At 50.6% G+C, this 20,334-nt stretch overlaps 1 protein-coding gene across 20 annotated transcripts in view; it reads left to right on the forward strand.

Moving 5' to 3' along the window:
• Positions 1-19,506, forward strand: part of LOC147362308 (histo-blood group ABO system transferase 1-like) — a 38,466-nt gene extending 18,960 nt beyond the window's left edge. For 4 of the 20 annotated variants that reach the window (XM_086324241.1, XM_086324232.1, XM_086324240.1 and 1 more), the window contains exons 2-8: positions 2,056-2,128; positions 7,504-7,551; positions 8,633-8,683; positions 9,766-9,813; positions 10,608-10,643; positions 13,779-13,907; positions 17,892-19,506. In XM_086324241.1, coding sequence (XP_086180367.1) covers positions 2,056-2,128; positions 7,504-7,551; positions 8,633-8,683; positions 9,766-9,813; positions 10,608-10,643; positions 13,779-13,907; positions 17,892-18,582 — 1,076 coding nt within the window. In that variant the 3' untranslated portion in view covers positions 18,583-19,506. Of the gene's footprint in view, positions 1-2,055; positions 2,129-7,387; positions 7,552-8,632; positions 8,684-9,765; positions 9,814-10,607; positions 10,644-13,682; positions 13,908-14,322; positions 14,560-17,891 lie in introns of all 20 variants that reach the window. The other 16 variants (XM_086324238.1, XM_086324230.1, XM_086324246.1 and 13 more) reach the window with 9 other exon arrangements.
• Positions 19,507-20,334: the final 828 nt, after the last annotated feature.

Consider the following 20,334-nt stretch of genomic DNA (forward strand, 5'->3'; position numbering starts at 1 on the left):
TTTCCAGTCCTGTGGCCACTGCTGAATTTTCCAAATTTGCTGGCATATTGAGTGCAGCACTTTCACAGCATCATCTTTCAGGGTTTGGAATAGCTCCACTGGAATTCCATCACCTCCACTAGCTTTGTTCGTAGTGATGCTTTCTAAGTCCACTTGACTTCACATTCCAGGATGTCTGGCTCTAGGTCAGTGATCACACCATCGTGATTATCTGGGTCGTGAAGATCTTTTTTGTACGGTTCTTCTGTGTATTCTTGCCATCTCTTCTTAATATCTTCTGCTTCTGTTAGGTCCATACCATTTCTGTCCTTTATCGAGTTCACCTTTGCATGAAATGTTCCTTTGGTATCTCTGATTTTCTTGAAGAGATCCCTAGTCTTTCCCATTCTGTTGTTTTCCTCTATTTCTTTGCATTGATTGCTGAAGAAGGCTTTCTTATCTCTTCTTGCTCTTCTTCGGAACTTTGCATTCAGATGTTTATATCTTTCCTTTTCTCCTTTGCTTTTGGCTTCTCTTCTTTTCACAGCTATTTGTAAGGCCTCCCCAGACAGCCATTTTGCTTTTTTGCATTTCTTTTCTGTGGGAATGGTCTTGATCCCTGTCTCCTGTACAATGTCACGAACCTCATTCCATAGTTCATCAGGCACTCTATCTATCAGATCTAGGCCCTTAAATCTATTTCTCACTTCCACTGTATAATCATAAGGGATTTGATTTAGGTCATACCTGAATGGTCTAGTGGTTTTCCCTACTTTCTTCAATTTCAGTCTGAATTTTATATATATATATACACATACATATAACATGTATATATATTCTTTTTCAGATTCCTTTTCCTTCTAGGTCATTATATAATATTGAGTAAATCTCTCTGTGCTATACAACCAGTCCTTTTTGGTTATCTATTTTATATATAATACTGTGTATATGTTAATCCCAAACTCCTAACTTATCCCTCTCCCCCCTTTTTCCTTTTGATAACCATCAGCTTGTTTTCTGTCTGTGGATCTATTCCTACTCATTTGGACCTTTTATAAGTGATACCATATATTTGCCTTTTTCCGTCTAGCTCACCTCACTTAGTGTGAAAATCTCTGGGTGCACCCGTGTTGCTGCAAGTGGCGTTATTTCGCTCCTTTTTGTGGTTGAGTACCGTCCCATTGTACATATTCTTGTATACCTACCACATCTTCTTTCTCCCTCCGTCTGTTGATGGTCATTTCGGTTGCTTCCGTGCCTTGGCTATATATGTGAATAGAAATCTCATCTTCATGCCGTTTTCATCTTCACACCTACTCAAAGGAAGCAGACGTGTCTGTCTTTGGCCAAACGCGGTTCTTTGGTAAATGTTTCTGGACTGCACCCGATGTACATACTTTTCTTAGTTCACACTTGGGAGCCCCTCAGGCCGCTGCAACGTGAGACTTGGGCCTCTGAGACCCAGTGTGCTGGCCGCGGGTGGGGGCTCATTCAGGATGTCGTTCAGTCGCACAGTTGTGTCCGACTCCTTGCAACCCTGTGGACTGCAGCGCGCCAGCGTGGGGCTTGCTAAACGCACAACCTCCAGCCAAGACTGTATCAGCACATATGACACAGCTTCCTTCAAACATGTACGTTCCCTGGAGTGTAGCATCCTTGCAGGGTCTCCCGGGCCTGACTGTTTCTGTTGTAGGTAACCCTGGTGGGAGCTCCTACAGCATTAGGGATTCAGGTATTTCGGAGGCTAGGAACCCCCTTGGCAGCTGGACTTGCGACCTTTGTCTCTCACAGTCCTGTGTCTCGTCACCCACCCTGCTGGTCAGCTCATGGCCATTGCACCTGCTTCTCTGGAGTGTCCACGTGGTCCTGGCCTCCAGGGGCCTGCTAATGAGCAGGAGTGCCCAGGCAGGTGCCCAGGGGCTGCAGGGCAAGGTTCAGTGGGATTACGGCTCCAGGAGAGGTTACAACCCACCTGCCCTGTGAGCGTAAAGGAGGGAGAGGCCGTCCCTGGCCAGTGCCTGATTTTGGCCTCGACAGGGTGACAGGCACCAGGTGACCCAGACTTCCTCTTCACAGATTTCTGGGGAAACCGCACCAAGTCCTGGCTGTGTCTGATCCTGCTCTTTGCCGTACTTCTGGGCTTCTACAGGTAAGGAGGATGGGACAGCCCGGGGCCCTGTGGAGGAGGGGACTCATGACCTAAGTGACCGGAGCAGGTGTGAATGGCGTCGTAATTCCCATCGTGCCGATCTCGTCGGGGCAAGGCTGAGGCGCTGGTTCCCCTCCAGCACCTTGCTCTGCTCCCAGGTGGTTTACAGGCGTGGCTGTAACTGCAGGTGATGGGCTCACCTGGGAGGTGGGTATAAATGTGACTGCGGGTGGGGAGGGCTCCGGAAGGCAGTGCTCATAGCTTTTTAGAAACACCAATTACATCAACAAAAGGGGCTCACAGGGCTTCCCAGGTGGCACTCATGGTACAGAACCTGCCTCCCAATGCAGGAGATGTAAGAGACGCAGTTTCGATCCCTGGGTTAGGAAGATGCCCTGGAGGAGGACACGGCAACCCACTCCAGGGTTCTTGCCTGGAGAATCTCCATGGACAGAGGAGCCTGGCGGGCTACCGTCCACATGTTCACAAAGAGTCGGACACGACTGAAGTGACTGAGCACACAGGCACGCATGGGGCTCACGTCGCACTTTACACAAATTTATGGAGAATAGATGACAGCTTTTCACTGCATTGGAATACACTATTTTATGTTTTAAAACAAACCTGGCAGCTGTAAAAGTGTATTCCCTTCAAAGAAGCTAGTCAATACTTTTTCAGTACTCTGGTTCTTATTCCACAAGAGGGTGAAATTACCCCCAGACTCAGTTGCGCAGTGAGTGCCGAATGTTTATTTACTGTTTCAGACTGCAGATTGCATATGTATTTAGTTGTTAGTTGTTAGAGCTATATACACTTTGTCACTGATGACTTTTGCAAAGAAATGTGTTAGAAAGAGCCTCCATTTATGGGGTGTTCATTCTGTGTGATGGCTTGAGGGGAATGCATGATGGGTCTTCCAGGCTCTCTCCACAACCTGTAAGATAGTCATTACTGTTGTGGTTTAGCCACTCAGTCGTGTCCAACACTTTTGTGACCCTGTGGACTGTAGCCTACCAGGCTCCCCAGTCCATGGGATTTCCCAGGCAAGAATACTGGAGTGGGTTGCCATTCCCTTCTCCAGCGGACCTTCCTGACCCAGGGATCAAACCCGAGTCTCCTGCATTGGCAGGTAGACTCTTTACCACTGAGCCACCAGGAAAGCCCAAGACAGGCATTATTATTCCCATTTTATACCCCAGGAAAGGAGGCTCCAGAGGTTAAGGAATGAGACCAAGGTCATACAGTAGGAAGTGGCAAGGCCAGGGTGCCAGCCCCTCCACCAGACTCCAAACCCAGGTTGCCGGGTCCCTCAGGGAAAGTGTACCTTAGGATGAGCATCCAGTCTTAGGGCTGACGGCCTAGGCATTGCAGGCTTTGGAAAACGGAGTGCACGCGCAGCGGGACAGGCCTGACGCTCACCTCTGTGAGCGTTTACTGAGTGCCTGCTTTGAGCCTGGTGGTTTGGAGGGCACCAGGATGCCAGTGTCCGTGGGACGGTCCTTGTTCTGAAGGATGTCAGGTCTGTTAGGAGAAGACAGGTGCCAGGCAGTTACAGGTGACTGGCTGTCACAGGAGTGGGTACAGGATGTCCTGGCACTCCTGGGAGGGAGACCACCCCTCCTTGGTCTGCCAGCATTGGACTTACTGGGGCTTCCTGGAGCGAGTCTTGTCTGAGCAACAAAGCGAGCTCATCACATACACATCTGGTGCAGGGTCGGGAAGGATGGGACATGCCTTGCATGGGGGCTGTTCGCTTGCACAGGGCCCCTCCTGAATTGCTGCGGCACTGCCCTGGGCGCCCATCTCCGTCTCAGAGCCGCCTCTGTCATGCTGTGGGTCTCGGGGCCACGCTGGTCCCGCAGAGTCACTGGCAGGTGGCCAAGCCTCCATCCGATCGTCCCCCAGCAGGAGCGCTCAGTTCTCTGCAAGCAGCCTGTCCCCATATCTGATTCTTAGAACAAGTGCTCAGTTCAGTCACTCAGTTGTGTCCGACTCTCTGTGACTCCACGAAGCACAGCACACCAGGCCTCCCTGTCCATCACCAACTCCCGGAATCCACCCAAACCCGTGTCCATTGAGTCGTGGTGCCATCCAACCATCTCATCCTCTGTCATCCCCTTCTCCTGCCCTCAATCTTTCCCAGCATCAGGGTCTTTTCAAATGAGTCAGCTCTTCGCATCAGGTGGCCAAAGTATTTGAGTTTCAGCTTCAGCATCAGTCCTTCCAATGAATATTCAGGACTGATTTCCTTTAGGATGGACTGGTTGGATCTCCTTGCAGTCCAAGGCACTCTCAGGAGTCTTCTCCAACACCACAGTTCAAAAGCATCAATTTTTCGGCACTCAGCTTTCTTCACAGTCCAACTCTCACATCCATACATGACCACTGGAAAAACCATAGCCTTGACTAGACGGACCTTTGTTGGCAAAGTAATGTCTCTGCTTTTGAATATGCTGTCTAGATTGGTCATAACTTTCCTTCCAAGGAGTAAGCATCTTTTAATTTCATGGCTGCAGTCACCATCTCCAGTTATTTTGGAGCCCCCCAAAATAAAGTCAGCCACTGTTTCCACTGTTTCCCCATCTAGAACAAGTGCTGGAATTGCATAAAGATATTCTTCCTTATAACAGAAGGACCCCAGGGAGCCCTGAGAGCCGTGTGGCACATTCTGGGTCGTGCCTTCAAGAGTCTGGAGACACCCGTGGCCATGTCTTGCAGCTTCCCGCTGTAACTCAGCTCTGAAACTGCTCATCCCCTCTGGACTCCCCCTATTTCCATAAAGTGCCCAGGTCTGGCAGCCTGTTGAGTCTGGGGTCTGACCTCTCTTCTTTTTTGTTGTTTTTGGCCAAACTGCACAGCACACAGGATCTTATTTCCCCGACAAGGGTTTGAACTCAAGTGCCTTTAGTGGAAGCTCCGAGTCCTAACCACTGGACTGCCAGAGAAGTCCCTGACTGCTCTTCTTTATCTAATGCAGCCTTTTTGGACTTTTCATCTAGCAGCCTCCTCTTCTATATTATTCGTGTTTGTGTTCAGTCGTGTTTGACCTTTGCGACTCCATGGACTGTAGAGTGCCCGGCTCCTCTGCCCATGGGATTTCCCAGGCAAGAGTACTGGAGTGGGTTGCCATTTCCTCCTCCAGGGGAGGGATCAAACCCAAGTCTCCTGTGTCTCCTGCATTGCTGGCGGATTCTTGGCCTGCTGAGTCATCAGAGAAGCTCATCTTGTGTTTAGATTTCATTTCATCTTCTCCCCACCCCCTCATTTTTGTCATGCTTTATCTTGTCTTTTTTTAAAAAAAAAAAAAAGAAAGAAAATTAATAAATATTGACATCCAAAAGAGTCATCTTGAACTGTGGTGTTGGAGAAGACTCTTGAGAGTCCCTTGGACCGCAAGGAGATCCAACCAGTCCATCCTAAAGGAGATCAGTCCTGAATATTCATTGGAAGGACTGATGCTGAAACTGAAACTCCAATACTTTGGCCACCTGATGCGAAGAACTGACTTACTAGAAAAGACCCTGATGCTGGGAAAGACTGAAGGCGGGAGGCGAAGGGGCCGACAGAGGATGAGATAATTGGATGGCATCACTGACTCAATGGACATGAGTTTGAGTAAACTCCGAGAGTTGGTGATGGACAGGAAGGCCTGGCGTGCTGCAGTCCATGGGGTCGCAAAGAGTCAGACGTGACTGAGTGACTGCACTGATACTGATTGACTGAAAAGAGTCATCTGACTTCTGAAATAAGTTTTCTTCTAGAGCAAAGTTTTTAAAAGATTGGACTTTGCCTCAGAGATTCCTTTCATAATTTTTTATGGCTGTAGAATTTTTACATTTTTTGCTTGCATACAACTTAAAATTCAATCCTGGTTTGAATATGAACACTTTCCAGCAAGCTTCAAAAGCTCCCAGGGACGTCCCTGGCACTCCAGTGGTTAAGACTCCATTCTTCCAGTGCAAGGGGCACAGGTTCAAGCCCTGGTTAAGGAACTAAGGTCCCCACATGCTGTGTGGTGCTCTATGTGGCAGGGTTTCTGTAAAACAGAAAGGAGGCTGGTTCTCAACTGTAGAGTGTACGCAGATCACTTAGGGAGCCTGTTAAAAGTGGAGATTGCTACACATACACATCCCCTCCACACACACACACTCCCCTCCTAACTGCTCAGGTCTGGATTCAGGAAGTCTGGATTTGCCTCTAAAAACAATTCCCCAGATGATTCTGATGCTGGGGTCCCCTATCCCCAGAGACCAAGGCCATGAGCAAGCTATTACAAGCTAATACTTACAAGCTATTCAGTTCAGTTCAGTCCAATCACTCAGTCATGTCCAACTCTTTGCGACCCCATGGACTGCAGCACGCCAGTCTTCCCTGTCCATCACCAACTCCTGGAGCTTGCTCAAAGTCAAGTCTGTTGAGTCAGTGATGCCATCCAACCATCTCATACTGTCATCCCCTTCTCCTCCCACCTTCAGTCTTTCCCAGCATCAGGGTCTTTTCCAATGAGTCAGTTCTTTGCATCACGTGGCCAAAGTATTGGAGCTTCAGCTTCAGCATCATTCCTTCCTAAGAATATTCAGGACTGATTTCCTTTAGGATGGACTGCTTTGGTCTCCTTCCAGTCCAAGGGACTCTCAAAATTCTTCTCCAACACCACAGTTCAAAAGCATCCATTCTTCAGCGCTTAGCTTTCTTTATGATCCAACTCTTAAATCCATACACGACTACTGGAAAAAACCATAGCTTTGACTAGATGACCACTGTTGGCAAAGTGATGTCTCTGCTTTTGAATATGGTGTCTAGGTTTGTCATAGCTTTTCTTCCAGGGACCAATGGTCTTTTAATTTCATGGCTGCAGTCGCCAACTGCAGTGATTTTGGAGCCCAAGAAAATAAAGTCTCTCACTATTTCCATTGTTTCCCCATCAACTTGCTATGAAGTGATGGGGCCGGATGCCATGATCTTTGTTTTATGAATGTTGAGTTTTAAGCCAGCTTTTTCACTCTTCTCTTTCACTTTCATCAAGAGGCTTTCTAGTTTTTCTTTCTGCCATAAGGGTGGTGTCATCTGCATATCTGAGGTTCTTGATATTTCTCAAGTTATTAGTTAGGGTGATGACATGGGGTTAAAGTAGGGTGGAATGGGGGAAGAGGGGATTAGAGCACCGCCTGGGGGATCTGCCTGTGCACCTCATTCTCTCCTTCCACCCGCGTGAGATGTCCCACTGGCTCCACTCGGGCCCCACACCTATTTTCTCAGGAGCCGGAGACCAAATGATCAGAATGCTGTGTTGAAGTCTCAGCCTCAAAACCACAGCCTGTACGCTCTTCTCTCTCTGGTGAGGACTCAACTCCACACTCTTTTTGTCCCCCCAGCAACGTGTTCAGCCTGATCCCCAGAAGACAGACAGAAAAGTCTCAAAGGTAATGGATGGGTCTTTGGAGTCAAGGTGGTTCCTTCTAGAAAGATCTAGAACAGAAATAAAAATAGAATATGCAATGAATTGGAGGTCCTTATAATGAAAGAGGCACTCAGTTCTCGACAGATTCCGAGTTCCTCTCTCTACCATGTTTCTCAAACCTAAAAAACTACAAAGACAAAATCCTGTTTTCTGTTGGAGAGGACGCTTTGATGGCTGGCAGCAGCTCCAGGCCCAGGTGTGGGGACGAGTAGTGACCAGTGTTCAGTTCAGTCGCTCAGTCATGTCCGACTCTTGGCGACCCCATGAACCACAGCACGCCAGGCCTCCCTGTCCATCACTAACTGCTGGAATCTACCCAAACCCATGTCCATTGAGTCGGTGATGCCATCCAGCCATCTCATCCTCTGTCGTCCCCTTCTCCTCCTGCCCCCAATCCCTCCCAGCATCAGGGTCTTTTCAAATGAGTCAGTTCTTCGCAATAGGTGGCCAAAGTATTGGAGCTTCAGCTTCAGCATCAGTCCTTCCAAAGAACACCCAGGACTGATTTCCTTTAGGATGGACTGGTTGGATCTCCTTGCAGTCCAAGGGACTCTCAAGAGTCTTCTCCAACACCACAGTTCAAAAGCATCAATTCTTCAGCACTCAGCTTTCTTTATAGTCCAGTGACCAGTGTTGATTCCATGTAAAGCCATCCCCAGTGGCCAGTCCGTGACAGGGCGCCCTCTGACCCTCTTAGCACCCAGATGGGGAAAGGCTCATTTTTCCTCCCAGAGCTAATTCTTCCGCGATCGTCAGTCTCTGGCTGACCGACAACAGATAAGGTGAGCGCTCCTGACCAGCCTCCTGCAAGACCCCGCAAGGCAGAACCTCGAAGTCAAGTCCGGCCCCGATCCCTCCTCTGTTCAGGCCTTATGCTATGCTATGCTAAGTCACTTCAGTCGTGTCCGACTCTGTGCGACCCATAGACGGCAGCCCACCAGGCTCCCCCGTCCCTGGGATCCTCCAGCCTTGGGGCCCAGCAAATCCTTGCTGGGTAGAAGGGTGGATGAATGGGTTGAGCTGACCGGGCTTTTCTGTCTCAGCAGCCCTGAGGCCCACCACGTGCAGGGGCAACGGGAGAGCCTGACTTTAAGGTAATGCCTTTCACTTCTTCCTTTTTATCCACACAAATTTGGCATTCCTGAGCCTTACCAGCAGCTGGAGACTTTGCTTGGTCTTCCGGACTGGGACGGCCGGGCCCCTCCGAGCTTCAACGGTGCGAAAGGGACAGGCCGGGTGGGAAGGGGCGGGGCTAGTGAGGAGGGCAGGGCTGGTAAGAAGGGGCGGGGCCGATGAGGGGATAGGCTGATGTAGAGGGGCGGGGTTTGTGGGGAGGGCGGAGCTGGCGGGGAGGGCGGGGCTGGCAAGAAGGGGCGGGGCTGGTGGAGAGAGGGGGAGAGCGGGGCTGGCAGGAAGGGGCGGGGCTGGTGGAGAGAGGGAGAGGGGCGGGGCCGGTGAGGAGGGCGGGGCTGGTTAGGAGGGATTGGTGTGAGGGGCGGGGCTGCTGAGGGCGGGGCTGGTGGAAAGGGTCGGGGCTGCTGGAGAGGGACTGGGCGGGTAGAGAGGGTGGGGTTTGTGGGGAGGGCGGGGCTGGTAGAAAGAGGCGGGGCTGGCAGGGAGGGCCGGGCTGTGGGAAGGGGACGCAATCCTAGCCTTTGTCCTAGCCCCCTCCCCTCTTGAAGGGGCGCTTAGTTAGCAAGGCGCTCCTTTTTCCTGGTGACTGGGAGCCTGTTCCCTCTGCAGCCAGGATGAAAACGGCATGGTTCTGCAGCGGATGCTGCGGGAGAAGGAGTCCAGGTGGGGCGGCAGCTGGGCTCCCAGGGCTGAGGGGGCCGTTGCCAGAGCTTCCCTTCGGATCGCAGGGCCGACCTGGGCGTCCATGGCTCTTCCCCTCCGGAGCGGGGTTCTCCCCAGGCTGGTTTGTCACCATCGGGCGTGGCATCGCTTCGGGCAGACTGGGCACCAGGCACCCAGACACGGCCATCGTGTCCGAGGTGTCTTCGCCCTGTTTCCCGCCCCCGGTCCCCTCACCTGCCCACACGGCCGAGCTCTGCAGCCATGGGAGCTCTCCTCTGTAGGGGCTGCGACGTGATGGCCCTCGGGAGCCCTGGCCGGGCCGCACAGCAGTGCTTCTCCCAGCGCCATCAGCTCTGAGCGCTCTGTTTTCCTCCCTCAGTGAAGGTGACGGCCACCTGGACACCTGCAGGATACCTGAGGTACCCAGGTACTGTAGACCGCGTCTTTGGGCGGTGTCTGGGCAAGTCGACCTGCTGTTTCCCCGCTCCACTGTCCCCCTCATACTCCCCTTGAGTCTGATTGTGAGATTTATCAGGAGGGAAGGAGCAAGGGAAGCTGGGAGGAGGGTAACGAGGGGCAGAAGAGAATGGGAGCAGGGGGAGCAGGCGTCAGATGGTGGGGTCACAGGTGAGCCCGCTGTGACCTCAGCCTCTCGGCTGTCCCAGCTCAGCGGTCTTACCCGGGGTAGACTAGCTGTAGCTTCTAAGCCCTCAGCTCTGTTGAAAACTGACAGGGTTGCCAGGGAGGGCATGGAGGGTGAAGGAGCCAGCAGGAGAGCGGAGAGGGGCGGTGAGGTGGCTCCAGGTGGGATGCAGCTGGTGGACAGGTGGGAGAGGCCACCCCTGTGCTTCCCACTCCTGAATAAAGCAGGACACCAAGACCTTCCTCATAACGAGTTAGACCACAGGAAGCACTTCCGAAGCACAGGAGGGTCTCTAACCTCAGCTGAGCACGAGAGGGGGAACAGCCTCCTAGCCCATTCTCACATTTCCACCCCATCAGTTTCTCTGTCGGTTTATCCTTAGGGAAGCCCCTGACAGCCCTGGGCTGGGGAGGGGTGGGAGGTGGCTGGATGAAGGAAGATGGGAGGATGGAAGGAAGGAAGCCCCTGTGGCTGAGTGCCGCCTCCTGGCAGAGCTGCCCACTGAACCGGGAAGAGGCCCCTGGCAGCTCTGGCATTGGTGACGTGCGTGTCTGCTCACACGCATGTCTTGTCTGCAGGTTGCTTTACCCCAAGGCTCAGCTGCTCAAGCCCTCGTAAGTAGACGGAGTTTCTGCCGTGGCTGCGACCAGTGGGTTCCCTGCCACCACTACCTTATGGTTGCCTTCTCTCGCTTCACTCCCTGGTTTCAGTCTTTCTTTTGCCTTTTTCCTTTCCTTTCTGTCTGTGCTATGGGAGGCTGGGCTAGTTTTCAGTGGGTTTGGTACACACTGAAGGACCAATGGAAGGTGCCTCTAATTTGTGGTCACCAGGAGCTGTGCAGAGGTCCGCACCAGGCATGGAAGCTTCTCTTGTTTCTTCTCGGGGAAGGAAGTTGGGGTCTGGGCTGGGTTATCCCTGAGGCCTTTCCATGACCATCAATGTCTGAGGGCTTATGGTTCCAGCTTGCCTTCACATGCAAGTGTCTGTCTCCTAATCCAGGCCTCCTTGCCTGTGCCCACACCTCCTGCTTCCACTGCCCGAGAGAGTGCTGGCAGCCTGTCACTGAGGCACTAGATCCCCGAGCTTCGGGACAGGAAGTCGCCCAGAGACCACTTTGATCAGCCCCGTTTTATGGGCAGGGAAACTGAGGCTCAGAGAAGTGAAGGAGGTTGCTTGAGGCCCCTTGGCTGGAGAAGGACAGGTCAGGATGCAAGCTGAGTGGCCTCTGTTACATCCTGCCACATCCCTGCCAGGGGACCTGGAGGTGCTCACTGTCATTTCTGGAAACCACATACACACCTCCTTGAACTTCCAGAGCCGCCAGCCACGTGTGGCCTTGAACGCTTGAAACAGGACTGCTCTAGGAGGAGCTGTGCTGTCCGCGTGGGGTGCACGGTGGACTCCACTTAGTACATGAAAAATGTACCAGGAGCTTGGGATTAACATAGGCACACTGCTGTATATAAGACAGGTGAACAACAGGACCCACTGAATGGCCCAGGGACTCTACTCGATATCTTGTCATATCCTATATGGGAAAAGAACTTGAAAAAGAATATATATGTATAGAGGCACACCTGAACCACTTTGCTGTACATTTGAAACTAACACAGCATTGTCAATTAACTATATACTTCAATAAATGTATCAATTACGTACTGAAATGATAATATTTTGGATATGTTGGGTTGAACAAAGTCTATCATATTAACAGTCATTTTGCTTGGTTCCATTTACTTTTCTGTGACTCCCAGACAATTTTTAGTGGCATACATTTCCAGGGGTCGGCACACATCTGGAGGGGCAGGTGGGCATGAACTTTTTTGGTGGATCCTGGTGGGGTGATGAACGAGTGAATGAACACTCGTGAAATAAGAGTCAGGGGAAGGTGAAAGGGGTCCATGCCGGCTGGAGAATGGAGAAGGGGCAGAGATCACAGGACACGAAGAGCCCCTGCGAGGGGAGGGGGCTTGAAACTCAGCTCTGCCTCTGAAAGAAAACCTTGTTCTGTCTGCTCACAGCAAGCATGTGGTTATCCACACCAGGTGATTCTGACACTCCCTGCAGTCAGCACAGACACCGCAGGTGGACAGTCAGCTTCACAGCCTGCCCACACTCAGACCCTTGTCGCAAGTTCCATATTGTCATCTGAGCTTTGACCAACGGGCTATAAATCATTGCTCACCACCCGCTCCTTGGGTTTGCTGGTTTGCTGGGATGCCCCCAGAACTCAAGAAGACTTTACTTACTAGATTCTTGGCTTGTTATAAAGGATGCAGCTCAGAGACAGTCAGACTAAGAGGTAAATAGGGCAGGAGGGGGAAGGGACGGGGCGCCCAAGCCCTCCCCAGAGCACCTCCCTCCCAGCACCTCCCTGTGTTCACCAACCTGGAAGCACTCTGAACTCCACAGCTAAGGGATATTTATGGAGGCTTCATCTCGCTGGCGTGATTGATTGTTAACTTGACCTCCAGTCCCTCTCCCTTCCCAGAAGGAAGGGATCATCAGTTCGGTTCAGTGCAGTCGCTCAGTCGTGTCCGACTCTTTGCGACCCCATGGACTGCAGCACGCCAGGCCTCCCTGTCCATCACCAACTCCCAGAGTTTACTCAAATTCATGTCCATTGAGTTGATGATGCCATCCAACCAACTCATCCTCTGTCGTCACCTTCTCTTCCTGCCTTGACTCTTTCCCAGCCTCAGGGTCTTTTCAAATGAGTCAGTTCTTTGCATCAGGTGGCCAAAGTATTGGAGTTTCAGCTTCAACATCAGTCCTTCCAATGAATATTCAGGGTTGATTTCCTTTAGGATAGACTAGTTGGACCTCCTTACAGTCCGAGGGACTCTCAAGAGTCTTCTCCAACACCACACTTCAAAGGCATCAATTCTTTAGCACTCAGCTTTCTTTATAGTCCAACTCTCACATCCATACATGATCACTGGGAAAACCGTAGCCTTGACTAGATGGACCTCTGTTGGCAAAGTAATGTCTCTGCTTTTGAATATGCTATCTAGGTTGGTCATAACTTTCCTTCCAAGGAGTAAGCGTCTTTTAATTTCATGGCTGCAGTCATCATCTGCAGTGATTTTGGAGCCCCCCAAAATAAAGTCTGTCACTGTTTCCACCGTTTCTCCATCTATTTGCCGTGAAGTGATGGGACCAGATGCCATGATCTTTGTTTTCTGAATGTTGAGCTTAGGAAGGGATGTGAGGCAGAAAGTTCTAAGTTCCAAGTTTCTAATCCTGGCTTGGTCTTTCTGGTGACCAGCCCCTATCCTGAACTACCCCCAAGCCCACCTGGAGTCACCTCATCAGAACAAAAGATGCTCCTACAATCCAGGACCTCCCAAGGGTCCTAGAAGCCTAGTGCAGGTAAAGGGAGGGCTGTGGCAGAGACCAAATGTCTGTTTCTTGTTATGGCAAAGTTCTCACGTGCTGAGAGAGGGCTTAGTGCTTGCCCTCCCTCGAGACTGTGCTCCTCCTGGAAACAAGGGGCCTCAGAAAAGGATGTTTCAGGGGTTCTAGCACATGGCTGGTACTCCGGAGATACTCTGAGTTACGGCAATGACGGGATGGAAGTGTTGAGTCCTTGGTGCTGAGCTTATGCTGCCAAAAGCACTGGGTTGGGAATCCAGAGTCCTGTCTGCTCCTAGCTCTGCAGCTCACGGACTGTGCAGCTTTGGACAAATCCTTCTCTGTGGCCCACACCCCCATGACCTGCTCTCGCGTGCTGTGACTCATCTCCCCAGGAGAGTGGACGTGCTGGTCATGACCCCCTGGTTTGCCCCCGTCGTCTGGGACGGGACCTTCGACTCTGCCCTCTTGGATGTGCAATTCAGAAACACCACCATTGGGCTGACCGTGTTCGCCATCAAAAAGTAAGTGACGGACGCTCACCCGGGGTGAGCCAGGGAGCCGGCCTGAGCTGCAGGGCAGCACTCCACTCTGTTTTCCGGGACAAGGTGCTCAGCTCACAGGGTGGGTGGGTGTGCAGAGGCACCAGTGACTTTGGGTGTGGGTGCGCGTGGGCTGGGTTGTGCAGGGGTCACTGGGCAGTCACACATATATATGTGTGCGCCATGATAGCACACAGCGACGTGTGTGTGTGTGAGCTAACTCACTTCAGTTGTGTCCAGCTGTTTCTGACCCTCTGGATGGTAGCCCCCCAGGCTCCTCTGCCCATGGGATTCTCCAGGCAAGAACAGGGAGTGGGTTACCATTTCCTCCTCCAGGGGCTCTTCCTGACCCACGGATCAAACCCCTGTCTCTTATTTCTCCTGTATCGGCAGGCAGGTTCTTTACCACTAGCGTCATCTGGGAGCCCCTGCTCAAAATAGCAGTCCCACAGCTGCGAGTCATCACCCCAGAGGTTACTGTCAACCTTTTAGAGACGGGCAGCTCACGTCGCCATCTCCAGTACCAGCCACTGTGCCAGGGGGTCAACCCCACCACTGCCCCGACGCTGGTGCTCCGTTCCCCCAGTCTGTCACCCTGGGAGGCCAAGCGTTTGCTGCTGTCTTCTCCCCGCGTGTAGGTCACCTTTTCACTCTGCGGATCGTTCCTCTTGCCGTGCAGAAGCTTTTCAGTTTGATGTAGCGGAGCTCGTTTATTTTTTGCTGCTTGTGGTTTAGGTGTCGTGTCCAACAAGTCACTGCAAAGATCCACGCGCACGAGCTCCCCACTGTTTTCAAATAAGTATCTTATGGTCTTACATGTCAGTCTTCGATCCATTTCAGGTTACTCTTGCTGAGTGTGAGACAGAGGTCTGTTTTCATTCTTCTCTGTGCCAATATTCAATTTTCCCACGTGCTGCGACTAAGACCCAGCACAGGTGGTGAATATCCTGAGTGCTGTGTCTAAGACCTCGAGCATCCATACACATACATATTTTAAAAAAGAAGATTGTGTGAGTGTCAGAAAAATATGTTAGATGGCAACATGAGCTCCAAAAAATAACTAAGTTTGGGCAAGGGGATAGAGAGTAATTTGTTTTCATGTTTATTTGCTCCTTTTTATTTATTTTATTTTTATTTATTTTTTACTTGAAGGATAATTGCTTTACAGAATTTTGTTTTCTGTCAAACCTCAACATGAATCAGCCGTAGGAATACATCTCTCCCCTCCCTTTTGAACCTCCCTCCCATCTCCCTCCCATCCCACCCCTCTAGGTTGACACAGAGCCCCTGTTTGAGTTTCCTGAGACATAGAGCAAATTCCTGTTGGCTCTCTATTTTCCATATGGTAATGTAAGTTTTCATGTTACTCTCTCCATACATCTCACCCTCTCCCCGTGTCCATAAGTCTATTCTCTGTCTGTTTCTCCACTGCTGTCCTGTAAATAAATTCTTCAGTACCATTTTTCTAGATTCTGTATATGTGTGTTAGAACACAATATTTATCTTTCTCTTTCTGACTTGCTTCACTCTGTATAATAGGCTCTAGTTCCTCCATCTCATTAGGACTGACTCAAATGTGTTCCTTTTTGTGGCTGAGTAATATTCCATCCCCGCTCCTTTTTATTGAGCTGTAATTTGCACATGGTCAGATGGACACGTTCAAGTGCACAGCCTGCTGGAGTTTTACATCTGGTTGCACTGGTGTAAGTGCCAGCAGAACGAGCTCTGGGGCGTGTCCAGTCTGGGCATTAGTCAGAGGACGGAATGCCCCTCTAGGGTGAATACTGCAGGGGAAGGATTCCAGGCAGAAGAAGGTGCAGAGGCCTGGAGGAGGGTGGATGGCATGTGTCAGGAATATCAAGGAGCTGGCCTGCCCTCCAGAGGACGGAGGAGAGAGAAGAAGACAAAGTCAGAGCAGATCTTGTAGGGCCTGGTAGACCACTGCAGGATCTTGAATTGCTTTATTATTATTTTTTTAATACAAGAAGCCATTTATTTATTTTTTAAAGCCCAATGGTATTTTTTTTTTAATATCTATTTGTTTGGCTGGGTCAGGTCTGAGTCGTGGCATGCAGGCTCCTTGCTTTGGTAGCTGGGCTCTAGAGTGCTCAGGCTGAGTGGCATGTGGAACCTTAGCTCCCCAAGCAGGGATCAAACCCGTGGGCCCTTCACTGGAAGGAGGATTTCTAACCACCGGACCACCAGGGAAGTCCCAGAAGCCACCGATTTTATACCTAGCAGTCCGTAGCTCTCAGCCCCCCACCCCTGCGTTGCCCGCCCCTCCGCACTCCCCACGGTAAGCACCAGCTTGTTGTGTGTCTGCGAGTCTGTCTCTGTTATGTTAGATTCGTTTGTTTGCTTTATTTACATTGAACACCACAGGCAATGTTGTTATTCAGGTGCTAAGTCTTGCCCGACTCTTTGTGACCCCATGGACCGCAGCACACCAGGCTTCCCTGTCCTTCACTGTCTCCTGGAGCTTGCTCAAACTCATGTCCATTGAGTCAGTGATGCCATCCAACCATCTCATCCTCTGTCACCCCCTTCTCCTCCTGCCTTCAGTCTTTCCCAGCACCAGGGTCTTTTCCAATGAGTCAGCTCTTCGTATCAGGTGTCCAAAGTATTGGAGCTTCAGCATCAGTCCTTCCAATGAATATTCAGAGTTGATTTCCTTTAGGATTGTTTGGTTTGATCTCCTTGCAGTCCAAGGGACTCTCAAGAATCTTCTCCAACACCACAGTTCAAAAGCATTAGTTCTTCTTCGGCACTGAGCCTTCTTTATGATACAATTTTATAGCCAATATTTTACAATACCTTTAAAAGGAGTATAATCTATATAAATTTGGAATCACTATTTTGTACTCCTGAAACTAATATAATATTGTAAATCAACTATACCTCAATTAAAAAAAAAAGACAAGAAGCCATTGGATGGTCCTGAGCTGGGAGACATCCATCATTTGGATACTATCAATCATTTGAATTTTTGCCAAACTTGTGGATTAATCAAATATCTTATGGTTGTGAATATTTGCTCAACACCAAATAATCTGAACCCCTCCTCTTACCAGCCACTCAGGGTCTTATCTGGTGGAAGGGCTATGGTTTTGTTTCAGAGTTTTAATTTTGGTAACATGCACACAGGGCTTTCCAGGCAATGCAGTGGTAGAGAATCCGCTTATCAAAGCAGGAGCCTCGAGGGACTCAATCCCTGGACTGGGAAGATCCTTTGGAGGAGGAAATGGCAACCCACTCCAGTATTCTCACCTGGAAAATTCCATGCACAGAGAAGCCTGGCAGGCTACAGTCCATGGGGTCACAAAGAGTCGGACACGACTGAGCGCACACAACTCACAAAATGCACATAATAGAAAACTCACCATCTTAACTGTTTTTAAGTGTGCACTTCAGTACACATTTAAGATGTGATACCACCATCAGCACTGTCCCTCCCCAGAACGGTTCTCATCTTGCAAAACTAAAATTTCTGTGCCCATTAAACACTCGCTGCTGGTTCCCCGTCCATGGGGTCACTGAGGGTCAGACACGACTGGCCAACTTCGATTTCACTTTTCACTTTCATGTATTGGAGAAGGAAATGACAACCCACTCCAGTGTCCTTGCCTGGAGAATCCCAGGGACTGGGGAGCCTGATGGGCTGCCATCTATGGGGTCGCACGGAGTCCGACACGACTGAAGTGACTTAGCAGCAGCAACAGCTGGTTCCCCATTCCCTCAGTGTCTGGCAACCACCATTCTATTTCTGTGTCTAAGACATTGCCTGTTCTGGGCACCTCATCTACGTGGAATCATATAGCTTTTTGACTTTTTGTGGTTGTCTTATTTCACTTAGCATAACGTCCTCAAAGTATGGCTAAGGTTTCACAGACTGTTTTTGCCCAAGTGGATTCTTCTGGCGCTGTTTGATTCTGTTAACTCCCACCGTCTCTTTCCTGTTGGATTTAGATACGTGGTCTTCCTGCGGCTCTTCCTGGAGACGGCGGAGAAGTACTTCATGGTGGGGCACAAGGTCATCTACTACGTCTTCACCGACCGGCCGGCGGACGTGCCCCAGATCGCCCTCCAGGACGGGAGGCAGGTGGTGGTCCTCCACGTCGGCAACTACAGACGCTGGCAGGACATCTCCATGCACCGGATGGAGATGATCAGCAACTTCTCGCGGCAGCGCTTCCTCCGCGAGGTAGACTACCTGGTGTGCCTGTACGTGGACATGAAGTTCAGCGACCACGTGGGCGTGGAGATCCTGGCGCCACTCTTCGGGACCCTACACCCTGGCTTCTACGCCGCGGATCGCCAGTCCTTCACCTATGAGCGCCGGCCCTTGTCTCGAGCCTACATCCCGAGAGACGAGGGTGATTTCTACTACGCGGGAGGCTTTTTTGGGGGGTCGGTCCCTGAGGTTTACCGGCTTACCATGGCCTGCCACCAGGCCATGACGGCCGACCAGGCCCAGGGCATCGAGGCCGTGTGGCATGACGAGAGCCACCTGAACCGGTACCTGCTGTCGCACAAACCCAGCAAGGTGCTGTCCCCCGAGTACCTGTGGGACGAGCAGATGCTGCAGAGGCCGCCTTTACTCCGGAAACTGCGCTACGTGGCTGTGCCCATGAACCATACAGAGATTCGGAGCCGATGAGAACGTGCTTGCCAAGAAAGTCCGTGGGCATCAGACCGCAGCGCATGTCAGTGGTTCTACCCTCTTGATAAGGGATTGGCCAAAGGTTTGATGGAACCAATGAGAACGTACTTTCCAAGAAAGTCCGTGGGAATCCGGCCGCAGCGTATGTCAGCGGTTCTACCGTCTCGATAAGGGATTGGCTAAAGGCTTGATGATGCGGGTGAAGCCATCGGCTTACTTCCTCTTCTGGAGGGAACTCCACTCGGCAGACAAAGCCGGCCCTGCAGTCTTCATTCCCTCCTCATCCCGCTTCCTCTTTCAATGTGACTTGTCCTCCGAGAGCTTGACAAGGTCACCTTCCTAGGACGCTTTCTTTGGTTCTCTCTTTCTTCGTTCGTTGAAGGGAATTTCTCCTTCCTCTGAGAAAACAACAGAAAGAACTGTGTTTTCATAGAGCACTAAGGATAAACCTTTGGCTGCGTCTGCCTTTCTGCCTACCTTACCCATTGGTCTTGCCCATTATAATGTGAGATCCTGAGGGTGGAGATCAAGATGTCTTCATCTTTCTGTCCATCAGGACATACCTCAGTGCTTGAGGTTTGCATTTAAATTTCAGGAAGGGACTTCCCTGGTACCCGTCCAGTGGTTAAGAGGCTGTCTGCCAATGCTGCAGACACAAGTTGGATCCCTGATCCAGAAGCTAAGATCCCATGTGCTATGGGGCCACGGCTACTGAGCTGGCGCTCTAGAGCCAACAAGAGAGGCCACCCAAAGGAGCAGCCCCAACTTGCTGCAACTAGAGAAAGACCCAAAGACCACGTGCAGCAAGGAAGAGGCTGTGTGCTACAACGAAGACCCAGTGCAGTCAAAAATAAATCAATGAATTAGAAAAATAAAATAAATCAATTAAAAAATTAAAAGTAAATGCATACATTTAAGGAACTCTTTGTTTTTCAGTTTCTTTTTTTCCCCCAGACTTTATTTAAATTTTGTATTTTGTCTTGGGGAATATTGTCAGGTGGAAAGGAAGGGACTCGGCAGTACCTACACATGTGTCCGTTCTCCCCCAGACCCTCCTCCCATCCAGGCTGCCACACAACACTGAGCAGAGCAACTCTTTTTTTTTTTTTAACTAATTTTTTTGGGGGGACAGTGCTTTGCTGCTTGCAAAATCTCAGCTCCCCATCAGGGCTTGAAGCCAATTCCTCGGCAGTGAAAGTTTGGAGTCCTAACTTCTGGACCTAAACGTCGGGGACTCCTGAAAGCCTAGCTTACCATGCTGTGTGACAGCGGGGGAGGCCCAGCCCGGAAGCACCTACCGCTTTGGTTTGCTTGTGTTGGTAGCTTGTCGCTTTGGGTTGTCTGTCTTTTTCTTATTGATCTGTGGGTGTCTGTTAGTATTTTGGATGTTAGCACTTCTAGTAGACACATATTAAAAATAGCTTCTTCCAGTTTTTAGGTTGCCATTTCAACTCTTTTAACGTAGGTGAATTTGAGGAATCATCGCCTGCTTTGAAATCACCCAAATAGCCTTCTAGTTATTCTCTGAAAGCTTTTATGTTCTTGCCTCATACTTAGGTCTTTGAAAGTGAAAGTCACTTAGTCGTGTCTGACTCTTTGCAACCCCACGATGGAATTCTTCGGGCCAGAATACTGGAGTGGGTAGCCTTTCCCTTCTCCAGGGGATCTTCCCAACCCAGGGATCGAACCCAGGTCTCCCGCATTGCAGGCAAACCCTTTACCAGCTGAGTCACCAGGGAAGACCTGAGA

This window comes from Bos grunniens, chromosome 11, assembly GCF_055505025.1.
Source record: "Bos grunniens cultivar Pamir isolate PY7600 chromosome 11, Bosgru_T2T1.0, whole genome shotgun sequence".
NCBI classification, from domain to species: domain Eukaryota; kingdom Metazoa; phylum Chordata; class Mammalia; order Artiodactyla; family Bovidae; genus Bos; species Bos grunniens.